Below are 19,700 nucleotides of genomic sequence, written 5' to 3' on the forward strand. Positions count from 1 at the left end.
CAGGAGGGTCAAGGAATTCTTCTAGACGATCTTTTACCCAGCCGGCGCTCAAGAAATGAAAGGTTGACAGAAAGTGAATCCTCTGTTGAGTCTAGTTGAGCTTTTCAGGTGGGCCCTGCGCTGCCTGAAATCACACTTCCCTCTCGCCCCTGCAGCGGGGCCAGGGGAGTGGGCATTCCCTGGAAGGCAGACGGAGAGTTCGGTCGCTGCTGGGCTGGGATGAAGCATTTGGAAAAAAGAGTGGCTCTGCTCGGGTCTTAAAGCTCTGTTGGAGGGAAGCAGTCTTGAGAATGTGAACCCTGGTTTCAAAAGCACAATTGGGATATTCTAACTCTTAATCCCTTCCCCGCTCTGGTGAGAGCTCTGGGCTGCCAAGGTCCTGCAAACTCACGGAACTCCCAGTTTTTACCCTGCTTCCCGGTCAACCAGAACCAAACAACAAGGGCCAAGAACTCAGTCCCAGTTCTCTGTCCCTTGATGTATTGAAAAATGGGGAGGGAAGTGGGTAAAAGTGCCTACCTTCGGTCCCTTCCCACTTCACACCATGAAGTTTAAAGATCTTCGTCGAAGATTCGCGGCCAAGCGTGGTAAGCGGGGTGGCGGCCATGCTCTTTCCCTGCCTCACCCCCGGACTCAGGCATGAGACTTGGCCACGGTCCTGCCGAGAATCATCCAGCGATCCGCAGGCCGCGCCAGTTGGGGTCAGCATGGCGCCGGTCGCGGGCTGCGGTGCCCAGCTCCCGAGTCACAAATGCCCCAGAGGCAGGGGCAGCTGGGAAGATGGTGGCGCCCCGCGGAAGGGAATGTGTCAGAGCACTCCAGCCTGGACCGCTGACCTCTGCCAGCAGCGACCTTGAAGTCAACGGGCGGCCACAGGGCAGCTCTAGGTCCCATTTCTTAGAGAAGCCAGTTGCTGGAGCCTGTAACTCGTATGGGACTAGAAAGTCCGGGAAGCAGGCACCGCACCCACGTGCTCCTGGTAGGGGCCGGAGAGGAGTGGCAGAGGGACCTCGCGCCAGGCAGCAGGGGAATGAAAGCGGCGGTGACTCGGGGACCGCGTACCGGCTCCTGGGCTTCCTGCTAAGTACACGCTGCACATGACCTCATCTCCTCCTCACGGCCGGATTAGGTAAGGAATGGCCTCATACCTTCTACGTAAGCAAACCGGCTCGTGGAGGTCAGTCGTGGTTCTCCCTTGTAAGGGTGTCGCCAGACTAGGAAGCCAGGCAGTCTGACGCTGGGGCCCATGCTCCTAACCACCCTATCCCACAATACTCCCAGATGAAGGCACTTAAAATACTGAGCCTTTGGGGGGCATTAAATCTGATGTCACTTTAATGGTATGTGGAAGGATATAGGGACTTAACTAGGAAAGTCAGAGGTAAAGATGTACCTACTTACCCCTCCTTGCTCTGGTCTGTTCCCTCTGCCTCATCTCTGGTCCCGGGACGAGCACCTTAGTGCCCCAACAGCAGAGCGACTGAAAGCCCAGGCCTCAGTATCTTCTGTTTCAAGTCCAACCTTAACCCTTCTCAGCTGTGTGACCTTGGACAAGATACTTCTAGTCCATCTCCTGACCTACCTCTCAGGAGCATTACACGAGGGAACCCATGAAGCCCCCCCGAGTGTGGAGCATTTTCAGTGCTCAGCCCCTCAGGCCGCCACCTCCCCGTCACCTGCCCCCCGTTCTAGGAGTGGTGGGCTCGCTAAGTCCTGTTCCTCCAGTCGCACTGGCTCTGAGCTGCCCACGAACACACCGGGAGCATGGAGGCTTGTTGACCGGCACTTTTATTGAGAACTATATAGTTTTAGGAACAAACCACAAAAATAATTCTGCTGGATTGGTTTCTGTGATTTTGCAGTGAGGAGCCTAGAATGTGAGCAGCCCGCTAACTTCCAGACTGATCAATGACCTTCTGTATCCACTTCTTCAGGCGGAACACGTGTGTGTAGAAGCCATATTTTCCATCCCTGTCACAGCCTTCACCCCATGACACGATGCCCATTTGATACCAGCGGTTGTTAAAGGGGCTCTGAGGAAGAAACATGGGGTTTCCAAGAGGGTGAGTCCAAGGCATGGCAGCAGCACCCTGTCAGGCAACTATTTCTGAAAACAGTCCCTCCTAACTCCCCCCCAGCCCCCGGAAGGCCTACCCACCCTCCTAGCCTTTAGCCCCACGCTCACCTTCATGACAAAGGGCCCCCCACTGTCGCCTTCACAGGCATCCCCTCGTTTCCCTTCACTGGGCTTGAAGCCTGCGGAGAGAACAGCAGTGCTTAGACGCACAGCTCACGCTCCCACCACTCCCCTTGAAGAGACCTAGGTGGCGAGTGTCCACTTGACCCTTTGGGGTCCTCCTTCACTCCCCATTTTCTTACCCCCCCGCCATGCAATCCTTCAGCATGGCCTCTCGGCTCCATCTTCAACATGCATCCCAGCCTAGCCACTTGTCCCCGCTTCCACCCCTCATCACATTACATGTAGCTCTCCCCTGAACTACTGTCCCCGAATTCTACTTCCCCCCACCTACAATCCATTCACTACCCAATAGGCAGAAGGACTTAAAAATACGTTAGACCCACAGGTGGCCTGAGGATAATGGCAGTTGCCTTTACCCAGAATCTGCCCACATGCCCTCCATAAACAATAAGGAACATGAAGAACAACAAAAACTACACACACACAGTCACCATCAGCACTGGAATACAGAGACCACCCAAACTTGAAATCAACATATTTAATTGTGCATCTAATATTAACACTTATGTGGCGATGAGACCGTACATATCTACTAGAAAAAAGAAGTGGGTACAGTTGAATTGGAACCTTGTAAATGACCCCAAATCTACAAAATGAATGAAACTAAATAGATCCATACCAAGATACTATAGGAAAACAAAAAAACAAGACTAAGAAACAGCTAACAGAAATTCTCCCCCAAAACACAACCATGAAACAGAAGAAAACTATAACTGAATTAAATTTCCTCAAGCCGATTTGTACAATGTAACAAAACGCCTTGAATCAGAAATCCAAAAATTAAAAATAAATGGACAAAACAATAGGAGGAAATGCAAAGCAGAAAGGGATTGAAATGGAATTCAGACCAAAGAAGAAATCTGAACCTCTCAAAAAGAAAAATAAAACCATGGAACAAAACTAATATTTATGACATAATCCAAGAAAACTTAACAGAAATAAAATAAGATTGAAGGTATGTTGAAAGGAGCCACATGAGGTAGCTGACAAAACTGACCTGAAACACTCCACTCTGAGACAGAGCCCAATAAAACTTCAAAGATGAAGGAAAAAGCCCTCAAGACTTCCAAGCACAAGAGACCAAATACCTTACAAGTTCCAAAGAATTACACCAGCATCTGATTTTTCAAAAACAACAAAGTAAGTAACAACAAAGCCATATTTTTTTTTAATTGAAGGAAATGTAAGCCATGGATTTTATATGCAGTCAAGCAGAGCTTAAGGTGTCAAGACAACAGAAAAACAATTGTAAACACATAAAAACAGGAAATTCTACACCCATAACAGTTGTTGAAGCATCTACTAAACGGCAAGCTTCATCCAACCAAGAGATGAAAGCTTCAGCCAAAGGACTGATTAACTGTTCTGACAAGTAGAAAAAAATGCATCTAAAAATATCAAAGAAGATCTTGAAAGAGGAAAGTAAACTCCCTGACTGCTGTATAGACAATAGGTCGGAGTTAACAATTAAAAGGTCATAAATATAAAAGGAACTAAGTGCATTTCAGAAAGGTAGAAGCCCAAAGATAATCATTAGACCAAAAATGCAAACCTTCCTAAACATATAAATTTAAAAACACAAAAGATCGCATAGGGAAAAAAGAGCAAATGAAACATAATACATGTAATAATTACAAAGTAATATGAATATTAATTCAATCATATCAATAAATATGAATGGGCTTAACTCACCTATTAAAAAAGAAAAAGATTTTTAGTTTGCCTCACAAAAAGCAAGACCCAACTATGCTAGATATAAGAGACAAAGTGATTCATAGAGGCTAAAAGTAATGGGATGGACAAAGGTATATCAGGTTAATGAGAACAAAAAACGGGGGCTCCTAGGTGGCTCAGTCGTTGGGCGTCTGCCTTCGACTCAGGTCATGATCCCAGGGTCTTGGGATCGAGCCCCGCATCGGCTCCCTGTTCCGCGGGAAGCCTGCTTCTCCCTCTCCCACTCCCCCTGCTTGTGTTCCCTCTCTCACTGTGTCTCTCTCTGTCAAATAAATAAAATCTTAAAAAAAAAAAAGAGGGCGCCTGGGTGGCTCAGTCGTTAAGCCTCTGCCTTCGGCTCAGGTCATGATCCCAGGGTCCTGGGATTGAGTCCCACATTGGGCTCCCTATTCGGCGGGAAGCCTGCTTCTTCCTCTCCCCCTCCCCTTGCTTGTGTTCCTGCTCTCGCTATCTCTCTCTCTGTCAAATAAATAAAAAAAAAAAATCTTAAAAAAAAAAAAAAAGAAATGAAAACAAAAAACAGAACAGAGATGGTGATCCTGAAATTGAAAATAATTTGAAGAAGTATACTTTTAATGTTAAAAGCCACAATTCACAATGAATAAATAACAGTTATGAATATCGGGCGCCTGCGTGGCTCAGTTGGTTAAGCGACTGCCTTCGGCTCAGGTCATGATCCTGGAGTCCCGGGATCAGGCTCCCTGCTCAGCGGGGAGTCTGCTTCTCCCTCTGACCCTCTTCCCTCTCATGCTCTCTCTCATTCTCTCTCTCTCAAATAAATAAATAAAATCTTTAAAAAAAAAAAGCATTTTGAAAAAACAAAAGTTATGAATATCTGCACTAAACAGCACAGCAACCACATTTATAAAGCAATTCAAGGAGACAGAAATACATTAGCAGAATTTAACACAAACTCTGTACAAAGACAGATCAAGTGAACTGAAAAAAAAAATAAGGATATAAATGACCTAAACTGGGTGACACCTGGCTGGCTCAGTCGGTGGAGCATGCGACTAGATCTTGGGATTGTGAGTTCGAGCCCCACGCTAGATGTAGAGATTACTTAAAAATAAAATCTTTAAAAATAGATAAATAAGGGGCACCTGGGTGGCTCAGTCGTTAAGCATCTGCCTTCGGCTCAGGTCATGATCCCGGGGTCCTGGGATCGAGCCCCGCATCAGGCTCCCTGCCCACCGGGAGGCCTGCTTCTCCCTCTCCCACTCCCCCTGCTTGTGTTCCCTTCTCTTGCTGTGTCTCTCTCTGTCAAATAAGTAAATAAAATCTTTAAAAAGGGGGGGGGATAAAATATATGTGTGTGTAAGCTCATTTGTGCAAAAGGAAATACAGGAAGAAAAAAAAAAAACCCACAAACTACTGAGACTGGTTGACCATATAGAGCGTAGATGGAAATGGAGTCAGCTCATTTGTGCAAAAGGAAATACAGGAAGAAAAAACCCACAAACTACTGAGACTGGTTGACTGTAGAGCCCAGATGGAAATGGAGTAGAAAGGATGGGGGGTAGCAAAAGGATAGAAAGGAAAAGAGAGTGTCACTTCTCCAAGTATACCTGTTTTAAAGGGTCTGAGTTTTAGACCCATGTTAATACTCCAAAAATAAATAAAAACAACGAAGATGGGAGGGGGGACCCCAAATTGAATACAATCAGAAACAACTTAGCCTAACTCTATTTTAAATAAATAACACAGCAAAGGGGGGCGGGGAGAACTAACCCAAGTTCCTTTTGAACACAGTATTTCAACTAGGTACAGATGTGCTAAAGACAGAAACTCTGTGAAGAAATGCTAAACACCAGTGAGGAGGATTGTTTCTCACAGTGAGATGGATGGGTGATTCTGAAACAATGTATTCTAGTAACGATCCAATAAGTTACTATATGATGAATAACAGGAGTCCAGTTTCTCATTGTCAATAGAGTTACAAATATGGAAAAGGAGAAGCTAAAATTAATCCTGCTGGATTGCAGTGGGAGGTTTCAGACAGAGAAACTGATAAATGACAGAAAGAAAAATCGATCTAGATGTCACCGTATGCATCGTACACGTATTTTCTAGATCTGTCTGCTGAGAGGACGCAGAAGCAGTAACACCCCAGTAGCAACGTGCACGCATAGCACCCAGATCGTGGCTTCTAAACGCCATTCTCCACTAGCAGGGAAGTGGAGACCATCTTGCTGTCCCAGTGTAAGAAGGTACTCAGGGAATGACAGGGACATCAAAAGTCACAGAAGCCAGGCTGAGGGTACTCCCACTGGCCAAACCTGGATAATTTGAAAATCAAAATAAATGATGATAGTAGCAGATTATAACTCTTAGAATAAAGACCCGTGAGTCCACACTGATAGAATGAAAGAAAGGAGAGGTCTTCCTTCCAATGAAACCACAATAAACATAGAAGGAATGACAGAATTAGAAAATCACCATTTGGCAGCTCCCGGAGCTGGGAGAACGGTTTGATGGGAAACAGGATGCAGAGGGTCAAAGCTGCTCCCCACAAGATACTTACAAACAAAACCTCACAGCAAGAAACCCACCAGATGCAGACACCACCTTAACCAAGAGGTCAGAGTTAATCTCCCCAGTTATGGTGAGACATATGGACAAATGGACATCATGGGCCTTCTCTTAGAAGGACACAACCTCACTTGGCCTGAATGTGATCACAAGGAAACCAAAACCTTAGACAAATCAAACTGAGGGCCAAGCGACAGGCTCACTGGGCTGCACTTACGAAACCTGTCAAAGTCATGGAAGACAAAGAAGGAGGACTGACGACTACAGGCAATGTGTGATCCTGGACTGGATCCAGATGAGAACACTTTTTTCCCCTTTGCTACAGAAGATATTAATAAGTAGGACAACTGGAAAACACTGGAATAGGTCTATAGATTAGATAACAGTATAGTATCATTAACTTCTTGATTTTAACAACTGCTCACTTGCTATGTAAGAACATTCTTGTCTGGATAGACTCACGTACGTGGGTAACAAGGCATATGTACAATTCACTCTCAAACAGCGTGTGTGTATTATGTGTGTATGTCAATAAACACAAAGTGCAGGGACAGAATCTGGATGACAATATACAGGAATTCTTTATATTATTTTTGCAACTTTTCTGTGAGTCTGAAATTATACTAAGAAAAAATTTTAAGTAAGCTCTACGCCCAACATGGGACTTGAACTCACGACCCCAAGATCAAGAGTCCCATGTTCCACCAACTGAGCCAGCCAGGAGCCCCATACTAAAAATTTTTAATTTAGACCATCTATTCACCCCCCCCAAACCCTCCAAAATTCCGTCTCAATAAAAACCAAAGTCCCTCAAGACCCTAAAAGAACTGCCTATCCTCTGCCTAGCCCACCTCCCTCCCCTCATCTGTTGCCCTGCCTGTGTTTACTGCACTCCAGCCACACTCCTGTTCCTCAGACACCCTAAGCAGGCACCCACCCCAGGGCCTTTACATCTGCTCTCCCTCACCCTGGAGTGCACTTGTCCTAGACTAGCTCACTTCTTCACTCCTAGTCTCTTCTCAGAGAGACCTTCTCTAACCTTGTCCAACCACTCTTTTTAGACTGCCTTGTCCCCATCTCTCTCTCTCCCCCTTACTTTGCTTCATTTTTTTTTCTGCTAGATTCTACATCTGTTTATGGACACTCCCTCCTAGGAAGGAAGTTCTGTGAGGACACAGGCATTGGGTCCTTGTGGTAAATACTGATCACAAAAGGCATTCAATAAATATTTGCTGAATGACTAAAGGAAGGAACAAGGCTTTTCCCCCACCCATGGCCTCATGCTGCTATCTGGACTCACACGGATCGACAACGTAACCAGTGACTACCACCATGCCTAGCACCTTACTATATACATACTATCTCATTTAGCCCTCACCCAACCTCATGGGACAGAGACTTGCATCTCCATTTTAGAGAGGAAGAAACTGAGCGTCCATGAGGTTATGCAACTTTGCCCAAAGCCATTTGGCTTATAAGTGACCAGATTCAGGACTTGAATGGGTCTGCACCCTTCACATGTCTCAATCCTCCTGCCCTCCCACCACCCCAGCCGGGGCCCAGACATGCCCTGGGCACTTGCCAGCACAAAACATGTTGTCGGTGATGCGGATCCGAGTGGAGGCCTTGCACACCGGCCGCTCCACAATGGGCAGGTTCACCACCTGCAGGACACTGGGCTGCACCTCGGCAACGTTGGGCATCCACATCTCCTTCAAGTTGCCCCAGCCAGTCACCCGCCCTTTGTATCCAGCGCGGAGCAGTCTTTGGGGGTGAAGGAAGAAGGACTTCGTGAGCACCAACACCTCCAGAAGTCCCACCAACACCTGGCCCCAACACTGTCCCTTGGAGACCAGAATCTCAAACACTGGCTCAGAAAGAATTTCTGGGTTTTCTCCAAGCCTCCCCACCCCACCCCACCCAGGCCTGGAAAGGAGAGTGTCTATTGGGCCCAGAACCCAGAACCCAGCCCAGGGCCACCACTCGCCCCCTCCTCGCACCCCTCCCCCACCAGCACCCACCTGATTGCGGTTTCCTTGTCAGGCAGGCACACAGGGTGGATGTAGTTGCTGAAGGTGATGGGCTTCTTGAGCCTCAGCAAGGCTATGTCACGGTCCAAGTTCTCCCTCCAGTTGTACCTGGGGTGGATGTAGATCTTTTCCAGCATGGAGATCTTCTCAATGCTTCGCTCATACCTGTGCAAACAGGGAGACGGGGGAAGCTGTAAGCCATCTGGTGAAGGGCAGCCAGTTCCTGCCTGCCCTCAGGGTCCAGGAATTGGGGTGACCCTTGGGCCACCCTTGAGGGGAGAGAGCTGCCTCCTGCCCTGACAGCGTCTGCAGGCTTAAAGCTGTTCTGGGCTTCCGAGTCAGAGAGCCCCGGCAGGTGGGGGAGGAGTGCAGGCTGGAGCCCTGGTCCAAACAGCCTCCCTTCAGAGCTCACACCTGGGCGGCTTGCTGGTGCTTGCAGAGGAGCTAGGGGTGGGCCAGGATTTCACCCCCTGCAAAGTCTCAGTTTCTCTTTCCCCGGCTCCCAAGCCTCAGTCCAGACATGGCCAAATGGCCTTTCCAGCAGAGACTGCTGGGTTTTCTACTGTGGGACATGTACAGACATATCCCCCCAGAGCCACCAGAGCCCTCCCAGTCACTCTGGAGGACTCTGACCCCTGCCAGACATCCCCTGGTCCGTACCTGGTGCGGGAGTGCTTGCCAATGCGCACCAGAAGGTCATTCTCGGTGAAGTTCTTGTCCCAAGGTGGGTACAGAAGACAGTGGGCAGCCGTGAGGACCCAGCGGTCACTGATGAGGCTGGCCCCACAGAGCAGCTCCTGGGGACTCTTCCGGAATAGCATCACCTGCCTGGGAGAGGGAGTGGGAAGCGTGAGGAGCTGGGGGGCTGGCTGCCCCTCCACCTCCCCTAAAGTAGAAAGTCCCAGGTTTAAGCATAGGACAGAGGTGCCTGCTGGGCCCAGACCCCAGCTTGACCTGGCTGCCCTGGCCGACGGGGGCCTCCACATGACACCGAGGGGCTGCCTCCTGCTTTCTGCACCCCTCCCCAGCTTTTGCAGGTCCAGAATTTGCACAGCCTGGCATAGCTCCTGGGTCAGACCCCTTAAGCTCTCTGGGCCTCAGCTTCGCCTTCTGCATGTGAGAAGCAACACCCCTAATCTCAGAGAGGTGCCGCTATCACCATCTGGGAAGCCCAGGCCTGTGAGGGAAGGGCGGCCCCAGAAGGAGACCCCGGGGGGCCACCCCCACGACGCACCAGGGCGCGAGGCCAATTTCCGCGTCCGAACCCTCCACGATGCGCCCGTCGATGTAGGAATCCAGAAGCTCGTGTTCCGTTTTGTCCTTCACCAACCTCTTCTCGAACAGAGGCCGCAGCCCACAGTCTGCACAGCAAGCCGGGTGTGAGGGGCCGAGCTGTACCCCGCGCCCCGCGCCGCCCCCGCCGCCCCTGCCGCCTGACCTGCCTCCCCGGCGCCAAAGGTCTTCTCGTTGAAGAAGGGTTGGAACTTCTCGTCGCCGGTGCGTCCCTCGATGGGCGCGTCCGGGTCCTCGACCAGTCCGTCGCCCACCTCCTCCACCGGCTCCTCTGCAGGGAGCAGGCACGGCTGGGGCCGGGCCGAGCCAGCCTGCGCGCAGCGCCCCCCCCGCCCCCCAAGCACCCCGGGCGGCCCTGGAGGCCCCTGCGTGAGAGCGCAGCGCAGGCGACCTCGGAAACTCGGCGTCGGGCCTGAGCCGGGTGAGCTGCGCGTGGGGCCAGGCCCGCCCGGCCGCGGGGAGACCCGGCTGCAGCGGACCGCGCCCCCCAGCGGCGGGGCAGCCCCGCCCCCGGGGAGGTGCTGCTCGGCCCCGCCCCGGGCCCCGCCCCCAGCCTCAGGCCCCCGCCCCGCCTCACCGCAGTAGTCCAGGTCGCAGTACTCGAAGCCACCGGGCTCCTCCGACACGTAACACCACGCGCCCTCCTCGTCCCCGTCCGGGTTGCGGCAGAAGTTCTCCACCAGCGGCACGGCAGGGTTGAAGTCCTGGTCCTTGCTCAGGGCCTTGGCCTGACTGCTGGCCCAGCCCAGGCAGGGGGACCCAAGTGCGGTCACCGCCTGGCGACCCTGGTAGTACCGGCCACGCTCAGGGAGGCATTGCTCCGATGGAGGTGACAGATTCACCGTGGAGCCTCTGGAGCGTGGGGTCAGCTGCACAGTGACGCCCTCCCGGCCTGGTGGGTGGGGAGGCAGGGGAGCAGAGTGGGTGGGGTGGGACCACCGGCGGCCAGGGGGTCAGGGTTTGACTCCCTGCCTTGCCACCTTCTTCCTATGTGACCTCAGGTAACTTGACCTCTCTGAACCTCACTTTGCTTGCCTATAAAAGGGGTGACTGATACCATTCTTGCAGGGTTGAGAGATTTAAACAAAATACATGCTGTGTCTGGTGCATCATGAGGCAGAGATAGCAACTCGGTTTCACCTCCGGGGCTATCTGTAATCTACTGGTAGTGACTGCCTGGAGTTTTTACAGAAGGAGTCTGTTCTTATAGGGGCACAGCAGGAGAAGTAGCTGGGATGACTACATGCGCAGAAAGTCAATTTCAGCAGGCCTGCCCAGTGTTGGGGGTGGGCAGGCTTGGTATATGGTAGCTGCTTTTGTTATCATGACTGGTCCCTTGCTATAAGACCAGTCGCAGGACCAAGTATTGGGTCCAACAGGGATGCGGCGGACAAAGAACACCAACCCATATTTGGTAGATTGATTGCTGGTACTAATTCTTTAGTACCCCCGCCTCGATCCACCTCCTCTGCCCCGTGGTTGTATAGGCAAAGGTGTACTTCTCCACCTGCTGGCTTTGGCCGTGAGCATGTGGCTCGCCCTGGCCAGTGGAACGTGGGCAGAACGGACGCACCAGTTCCGAGCCCAGGCCTTGAGATACATTGTGTGTGTCTGAATAGGTTTTTTGGTTCTGCCAAAGGGAGATGGTGCCTTTCAGCCTCAGCCCCAGGATGAGTAATGTGGAGCAGACCAGGACCCAACGACACAGGGAGCCAAGCTCAGCTGGAGCTGGAGCCGACGCCAGAAGCGGAACCGGCAGCCAAGCCCCGCCTACAGCAGTGGCCACCGCAGACACAGGCAAGCGCAGCTAACAGCAGCTCAGCCGCCCAAGCCAACCCTCAGACATAAGAAAGAAATGCTTATTGGTGAATCCCCTGAGCTTTTGTGGCTGTTTGTGACTTTGTGGGGTTTGCAGCATTATTGTGGCTAGAGCTCACTGACACACCACGCGAAAGAATAATGACAGCATCACGCCAGGCGGGGCCATATGAGGTTTGCTCTGTGGCGCTCAGAAAGGGCCACGTGGACTGAAATAGTTGGGGAGGGCTTCCTGGAGGGAAGAGGGCCTCGAGCAGGAAGGAAAGCATATTTGGAGGGAGCCACAGCCTGGGTCACAAGGAAGCAAAGCCTGGGAAGGCAGGGTTCTTCCAGCTATCTCTGGTCTCCTGCCTTCACTGACCCACGGGCCCAAATATGTTGTGAATGACTAACCCATGCTTGAAGGTAGCCAGGATCAGGCTCTATGGAGAGCCCTGCGCCTTGGCCATGGGCTGCCCAGCCCTCCCCCGCTCACCGCAGACAGGGATGCTGCACTCCTCCCTCCGCACGGTGGGGTCTGTAGTATAGCACCAGGGCCCAGTGGTGCTGCCGTCCGGGTTACGGCAGAAATTCTCCTGCAGGTCAGCCCCAGGGTGGGTGGTAGAGTTGATTCTGGAATAGGAAATTGCTCAGCAGAGGCCGTACCCCCCGTCCAGTGTCTGCCAGCCCCATATTCTCAGCCCACTGGCCCACAGCCCGTCACTCACTCAGGCTTGTGTGGGTAGCGACTCCTCCAGAGCTGGCACTCGATGCCTGACCGGGTGAAGTTCACGTTCCCGCGGTAGTTCATGCCCAGACCTTCAGCGCAGCTACCTGCAGAGACCCCAGCCCCGGTCTCTTACCCTGAGGCCCTGTCCCCTCTCTCTCACTTAGCAAAGCCCTGTCTGTCCACCTCCTCCAAGCTACCTCTGCTCCATGACCCTTAACCCACATTTCCTCAGCTACCTCCTCTGTACCCAGCAGTTCACCAATCTGTCTCACAGCACTCACCAAGTGTGTCACATGAGTGCCCACCACCCATGTGACAACCGTGTGTCAGACACTGTGCCAGGCACTAAGGACATAGCGAAGAATAAGACATAGTCAAGGTAGGTCCCTGCCCTCATGGAGCTTATAGTCGGTGGCTCCTCGTGGCCAGTAGGATGACAAAGCGAACATGGTCCTTCTAATCTGGCCCTAGTCTACCCGTCCTGTTATCAGAGATCCTCGTGTCAGGGCCTTTGCACAAGCTGTTTCCTCTGCCTGGGTGTGCCCATCAGTGCATCCCACAAATCCAGGTGGAACTCTGCTTCTTCTGGGGGGTTGTCCCTGATCCTGCCAGCAAACTAAATGCTCCTTCTCCTGGCACTGTCTTGGCACCTAGAACAGAGCTTTTCCAGCGATTACACTGATACTTTGTATTTTTGTTTCCCTATGAGATTGGGAGCTCCTTCATTCTCTTAGAATCCCCAGCACATGACACAGTGCCTGGTACATAGCAGGGGTTTAGTAAAATTCCTGTTGAATAAGTTATTTAACAATAAAAGTATGGAAAAAAAAACCAAACAGAAGTATGTTAAAAAGTGGTTAAAGAGTTACCGTTAAGAGCTGTGGTCTATTGTTATCTTAAAGGTGTATTCAGAAGACTGGGGAGGAGGGTGGAGGCTCATTGCAGGCTCCGCAAGGTGATGGCATTTGAACTAGTCCTTGTAGGACAGGGAAGTTTGCAGGAAATGGTATAGTTGTTCCCGGGGAAGATGACAATGAAAGCAAAGGCCAGGAGGCAGACACATGTTGTCATGTTCAGGGAAGTGCTTGCTGTCAGAGTAGCTGGGGGTCTGGGTCCATGTTTTGGTGCAATGGGAGATAAGGCCAGAAGGGAAGGTTAAGGCCAGAACCTGCCAAGTTTGCCAGGCTAAGAAGCCTGTGCTTTATTCTGGAGGCACTGGGGAGCCACCCAAGGTTCTGAAGAATGAATGTGACCTCATCAGGGCTCTGCCCTGGGAACATGGGGAAGACTGACTGGTGGGGGCTCGCATGAAAATGAGGCCTTAAATATGAATTCCTCATCCATTCATGCATTTGTTCCTCCAACATGAATCCTCTTCCTCACTGCCGGACACAGAGTCAGGTGCAAAGGCATCCTTGACCGCAGGAACAGAACGGCAAGGTCAGATGCTGGGCCACAACTCCTAACCCACCCCACTCTGCTCTTCTCCCAGGCTGTCTGCTCACACCCTGCCCCCCACCCCCACATCGGCTCCTCACCTTCCAGACATTCAATGAGCTTTTCTCGAGGTTTCCTCACCGACTCACAAGCTGGAAAAGACCCAGAAACACTTTTGGGATTGGGATAGGGACAGGAAGGGCTCAAGTAGAGGGTGGGGGGGACAAAGTGCAGAGACAAAGAGATGGACAGAGAGATCGAAGGAAGGAAGGAAGGAAGGAAGGAAGGAAGGAAGGGAGGGAGGGAGGGAGGGAGGGAGGGAGGGAGGGAGGGAGGGAGGAAGGAAGGAAGGGAGGGAGGAAGGGAGAAAGGAGGAAAAGAGGCATGAGTGGAGGGATGGATGGATGGATGGACCAGAAGATTCTCCAGAGTAGAACATTCTCTCATTGGGGTCCCCAGGACTCCGTTCCAGGAGCAAACCCTTCCCAGTGCTCACCTATGTACTTGGTCCAGAATACATCCTGAAAAATAAGAGCCAGCGTGAGGGTGTGGCATATCCTGTTTCATTTCATTTTGTTTTTCAGTAGACTTTATATTTTCCCCTCATGCTTTCCTCTTTCCCTTACCCTGGTCATGCAGGTGGCAGGCTCTGGGGAGGTTTGTGGTAGGTTCTTACTTTTGTTTCCAGAAGCCCAAGCCCACTGAGGAGAGGAGTATTTGAGGAGAGGGGAGCCCCCTGCCAACCAAGACCAAAAGGGTTCCCATAGGTGGGCTAGATTGAAGAACGGAGGACATGGGGCCCAGGGAAAGCCCTGAGGAAGGGAAAGGCTGCACAGAGCTCTTGGAACCCTCAGGCCTCGCCAGAGTCCCACACCCCACAGTAGCAGCAGGGCTGAAGCCATGAGGGCCGGGGCCTCCAGAGACCCCAGTGCAGACAGACATCAGAAGATGGAGGAGCCCCCGATGACCTGGAGCCTCACTAGGCTGCCAGACCTTGGACATTGCCCAGGTGTCTGGGCCTCCAAGAAGGGCTGAGGTCACTCATCTTGGCAGCCCAGTGAAATGAGGCTGAAGAGCTGGGACATCCCTTGCTGGGCCCACCTGGAGGGACCTGGCCCACCCCTCCCCAACCCCGACCTGGTGCATAGCCCAGCCCTCACCGTGGCAGTGGAAGACTCCAGGGCCTCAAAGGCCTCCTCGTAGCTGCACTGCTCCTCCACGCACTCTCGCTCCAGGTTCCCCTTGCGCAACTCCTCCAGAAAGCCGCTGTTGGCGCGGCGGGCCCGCCGGAGCATCGAGAGTGCTTGCTGAGGGGCCAGGAACACTGCGGTAGGAGGGGCGTGGGACAGTGGCCTCAGTGAGCCAGGCGGTCTTGGCCACCGTGGGGGCCGGAAGCAAGCCTTGCCTGCCCTCCCGGCTTCTGAAAGGGGACGTCTGGGACGGTGGCAGGACCCAGAAGGCTGCCGACGGTAGCCCACTGGCTCCTCTCTATGCACTGGATAGCCCGCTCTCCATATGGCAGGAGAGACGCAGTACATCCAGACCTTAGCGCCCGACTCCTTCCCTACGCTGTATGCTGTAGGCTGAGACCCACCTGGGCGTCGGCCCTGTTGTTCTCGGTCAAGCCAGGAGGCCCCGGCCCGTGGGCCCACATCCCAGCCTGTCAGCCTGTCCCAGCCTCCAAGCCCCTCTTACCATGCTGGCTGTGCACAAGGCTACACAGGACAGCTAGGGCCAGGCAGCCAGGTACCCAGAGGCCTCGGATGTGCGCCATAGTGTGTCAGCTCCTGGGACTCTGAGGACTTGTCCTGACCACTCTGGGTTAATGTTGAACTAACATGAAGAAATCAGCCAAGAGGGAGAGGTCAGCAGGTCAGGGCCATGGGACTAGTGTATAGATAGTCCACTCCGCCATCCAGGAAGACAGGTCCTCTTGGGACCAGGGACAGATGGTCTGGGAGGAAGTCACAAAGGAAAGACCAGTGTAAGTAACCACCATCGTCCAGCCCCTCCCTCCTGAGACGTGGGCCAGCTTGGGCTAGTGGGGTCACAAGATCTTCCTGAGGCTGCTTCCAATCCTAACACATGGTGATGATCTCTGTGAGCCTCAGTTTCTTCATCTGTACAATGGGAACAGTACTTTGTTGTGAGGACTAAAGGAGATTATGAATGTAATGCCCGTGAAATGTAGTAAGTGCTTAACAATCAGTAGGTATATGGACATAAACCAGTAGGGAGGTTGATGTAATCACAACACACAGATCTGAGAAAGCTGAGACCAGGGTGCGGCCAGATGAGAGCTGCCTCTCAACCACGTTCCCACCCGGGAGCTGGGGAGGGGTATCCACGTGTAGTGGCTGCTCAGGAGGAGGAGCCAGGCCCACGGCCTTTGAGCCTCTGGTCTATTTTCTCGCACCTCCTTGGACCTGCTTCTGGCCCCAGAACGGGGACCAGCCCAAATCCTTGGGTCTCCTCAGCAGGGCCCCTCCCTCTCCTCCTCTCTACCTGTCCCGGGCCAGGCCTGGAGTGGCCGCCGGTCCTACGCTGCCCCTCGCCCAGCCCTGCTCCCATCCCTCCCCCATTTTCTGTTTGCCTTCCACAAGGTAAATATTAGTCCTGGGTCTAATTAGGACAGAAGGACAAAGAGCAGGAACACAGGGATCCCATTTTGCCATCCTTCAGGCCCAGCTGTATGGGTCTAGACCACCATCACGTAGAGTCTGGGAAGATCACAGGGCAGGGAGAGGGTTCGCACAGAACTGGGGCTCAGGACTCCCATGAATCAGCTTAATTCCTGGGTGGCCCAGTTCCTGTGTGTGTATATATATATATATATATATACACACAGGATATATATAGATAGATAGATATCGATAGATAAATATATTCCAATTTTTTTTTAAGATTTTATTTATTTATTCACGAGAGACAGAGACACACAGAGAGAGAAGCAGAGGGAGAAACAGGCTCCCAAGGAGCAGGGAGCCCGATGTGGGACTCGATCCCAGGACCCTGGGATCATGACCTGAGCCGAAGGCAGACGCTTAACCATCTGAGCCACCCAGGCGCCCTATATTCCAATTTTTCTATATATTTTTTAACCCAAGGTTTAACTTATATTTAACTTATATTCAGTAATGTTAGAACAAATCCTGTGTTTAAGTCACGTTTTTATGCATATGCCCATGTAACCACCACCAGATCAACATTTTTAGCCCCAGACTTCTGCCTGTTGTCCCTAAGATCGCCACTACTCAAACCACCATCACTCTAGACCAGTTTTGCCTATTTTTGAACTTCATCGAAATGGAAACCTACAGCATATACCTGTTTGTGCGAGGCTTCCCAGATTGTGTGTATCATGTATCAGCGGTCCATTCCTTTAAAAGCTGTGTAGTATCTCATTGCATGACTATCCGTTGGATGCCTGTTGATGGGCATTTGGATTAGTTTCCTGTTCGGGCTGCATGAGTGGTGCCACTACAGAGTTGTGTGCAAGCATAGATTTGCTGGGTCATAGGGCAGGCATATGTTTTGCCCCAGTCACGGACAAATGGTTATCCTGAGTGGTGGTACTAGCTTACACCCCCACCAGCAGTGCTTGAGAGTTCTAGTTGTTCAGATCCTCACCAACCCTCTATATTGTCCATCCATTTCACACTATCCATCCTGATACACGTGCAGGTGTCTCATTGTGGTTTTCATTTGGATTCCCTGTTCACTGAGGGAGTTGAGCCTACTTTTTTTTTTTTTTTTTTGGCTCCCGAGAAGTGGACAAGAGAGGTGTGGCTTCCTCCTTCCTGCTTCAAGACAGGTGATCCTCTTTTTTTCTGAGGACCAGCTGGAGCCAGTGCTGAATCAACCAGGAGAGGGAGAAAAGGCAAGAGTAGAGGGTGTTGGCCAGGAGGGCAAAACACACAACACATGGCACCTCTTCTACTGAGGCTTCAGGGTCCCCTTGTTCCCTCACTGTCAGAACTCCCCCATCCCTACAGACAAGCATCACAGCATAAAAGAGAGCACCAGGCCTGGTTTCACCATCTATAAGATCAGAATTAGAACAGTATTTGCTTTGCAAGGCTGTTGTTGAAAAACTCATACTGGCCTCTTTGCGGACTTGCTGAGCCAACAGCATGCTCATGCGCAGATATGACCACTAATGGGCGTCTTGGGCCATGTCTTCCTCAAGCTGTTTGCAGACAATATTCCAAAGCAGAAAACTTGGTTCTCTAGGCCCTGGGAAGATACCTGAAGCTTTCTGCTTAGATTTGGTTCCTGCTTTCCCAGACTTACGCCTGCATTTATGTGTTGGGGTGATGAATTCACACATCGTGGTACCAGTGACAAATCCAATTAGCAGGGAGAACTTCGCTGATGAGAACTTCATTTTGAAGACGATGGGTCCTGACATCTTGTCCATGGCAAATGCTGGACCCCACTGAAATGGCTCCCAGTTTGTCATCTGCGTGGTTAAGACGGATAGGTTGGATGGCAAGCATGGGCACTCTGGCGAGGAGAGAGACAGTGTGGATATTGTGAAAGCCACGGTGTTTTGTGTCCAGGAATGACAAGACCAGCAAGACTCTAGGCCATTCTGATAAATTTGGTTTTGCATTTTATCTGATCTACACCATTCCTTTTGTCCCTGCAGAAGCACCCCCAGCTCTCAGAGTTTGTGATCTTCGGGTTCTCACTTGCTGCAATTCTTTGGAGTCCACATATCCCTGTCTCCCTCTAATCTAGTTGGATTCAGAGTTAAGTTTATCATTATGAAGTAAATACTAAGCTACCCCTTCAAAGTATTAATGTTTGTAAAGTATCACAATGCCTGCCACATAAAAAGCACCCAATAAACACCACTATTACATATGAAACAGGAAATACACAATGCTGCCTGTGAAGGGCTCTTCCTAAAATAGTGAAACTGAATTAAATGAGCCTCTAGATTTAATTACTCGTTTATAGGAAATACAGATGATAAAGGAAGAAGTTAGCCACCACCACAAGGAATGACAGACATTTAGCAGAACAAATGGCCCCAGTCTCTCTGGCAAATTCATGACATGGAAATGGGTGGGTTGGAGAGACTGCTCAGGATAATAGAAACCAAGGAGAGGGACGCTTGGGTGGCAACCCGGGCTTCAGGGTTCACTACAAGCACCCCAGCCTCTAGCAACTGTTCTTCTTGGAACCCTCTGAGCCCAGTGGTGCCATGCAACTGAACACGTCCTTCTTGCTTCTCACCCCAAACACATGCCTGCACACTTAAAGCGGATCACATTTCCTCTAAGCACAAGGCGACAATGAGAGGTTGCATTTCTCCCAACAAGTTGACGTCAAACAAAATCATGGATAAGGCCAATGCTGTGTTATCAAATGAAGCTCTGTAATCACTGAAAACAGTAAAATTATGTTCCAAGACAGAATTTCAGAGCTGGAAAGAGGGTCAGGTATCATTAAATCCAGACGTTTTGAAGCCTAGGGCTCTGTGCATATACTAAGAATGGCCTTGTCCTTATGCATATTTTTTTAAACTCTCAAAAATTGCAAATTTAGGGGCATCTGGGTGGCTAAGTTGGTTAAGTGTCTGTCTTCAGCTTAGGTCATGATCTTAGGGTCCTGGGATTGAGACCCACATTGGGCTCTCTGCTCAGCAGAGAGGCCGCTCCCCCCTCTCCCTCTGTGCTCACTCTCAAATAAATAAATAAAATCTTTTAAAAAAATTACAAATTTACCCTAAGACAAGAATAATTTTTTTCCCTTTTTCGCTGAAATTATGTCTTTTGAGGTGGTTAATTACCTTGTTTCTTCCCCTCAATCTGATCAGCATTTTAAAATGAGTGAATTTCTCCCTCTCTGGCAGATAAATAAATAAAATCTTTCAAAA

At 51.0% G+C, this 19,700-nt stretch overlaps 1 protein-coding gene across 2 annotated transcripts; it reads right to left on the minus strand.

Moving 5' to 3' along the window:
• Positions 1 to 1,770: 1,770 nt before the first annotated feature.
• On the minus strand, positions 1,771 to 18,281 carry F2 (coagulation factor II, thrombin). 2 transcript variants are annotated; one of them, XM_064576518.1, is made up of 15 exons: positions 17,141 to 18,281; positions 15,509 to 15,767; positions 14,974 to 15,137; positions 14,310 to 14,334; positions 13,915 to 13,965; positions 12,375 to 12,480; positions 12,143 to 12,279; positions 10,427 to 10,741; positions 9,995 to 10,120; positions 9,791 to 9,917; positions 9,217 to 9,384; positions 8,548 to 8,721; positions 8,109 to 8,290; positions 2,186 to 2,256; positions 1,771 to 2,033 (listed from the first exon to the last, which is right to left on the minus strand). In XM_064576518.1, the coding sequence occupies exons 2-15, from the start codon at positions 15,585 to 15,587 to the stop codon at positions 1,890 to 1,892; spliced, it is 1,869 nt and encodes a 622-aa protein (XP_064432588.1). In that variant the 5' UTR covers positions 15,588 to 15,767; positions 17,141 to 18,281; the 3' UTR covers positions 1,771 to 1,889. The 2 variants fall into 2 exon arrangements, with proteins under 2 accessions (XP_064432588.1, XP_045748588.2); XM_045892632.2 differs by lacking the exons at positions 15,509 to 15,767; positions 17,141 to 18,281 and having other exon boundaries at positions 14,974 to 15,414.
• Positions 18,282 to 19,700: the final 1,419 nt, after the last annotated feature.

The sequence above is a fragment of the Mirounga angustirostris genome, unplaced genomic scaffold, assembly GCF_029215605.1.
Source record: "Mirounga angustirostris isolate CCGP_5_RB_7025 unplaced genomic scaffold, mMirAng1.0.hap1 SCAF_13, whole genome shotgun sequence".
Taxonomy (NCBI): Eukaryota; Metazoa; Chordata; class Mammalia; order Carnivora; family Phocidae; genus Mirounga; species Mirounga angustirostris.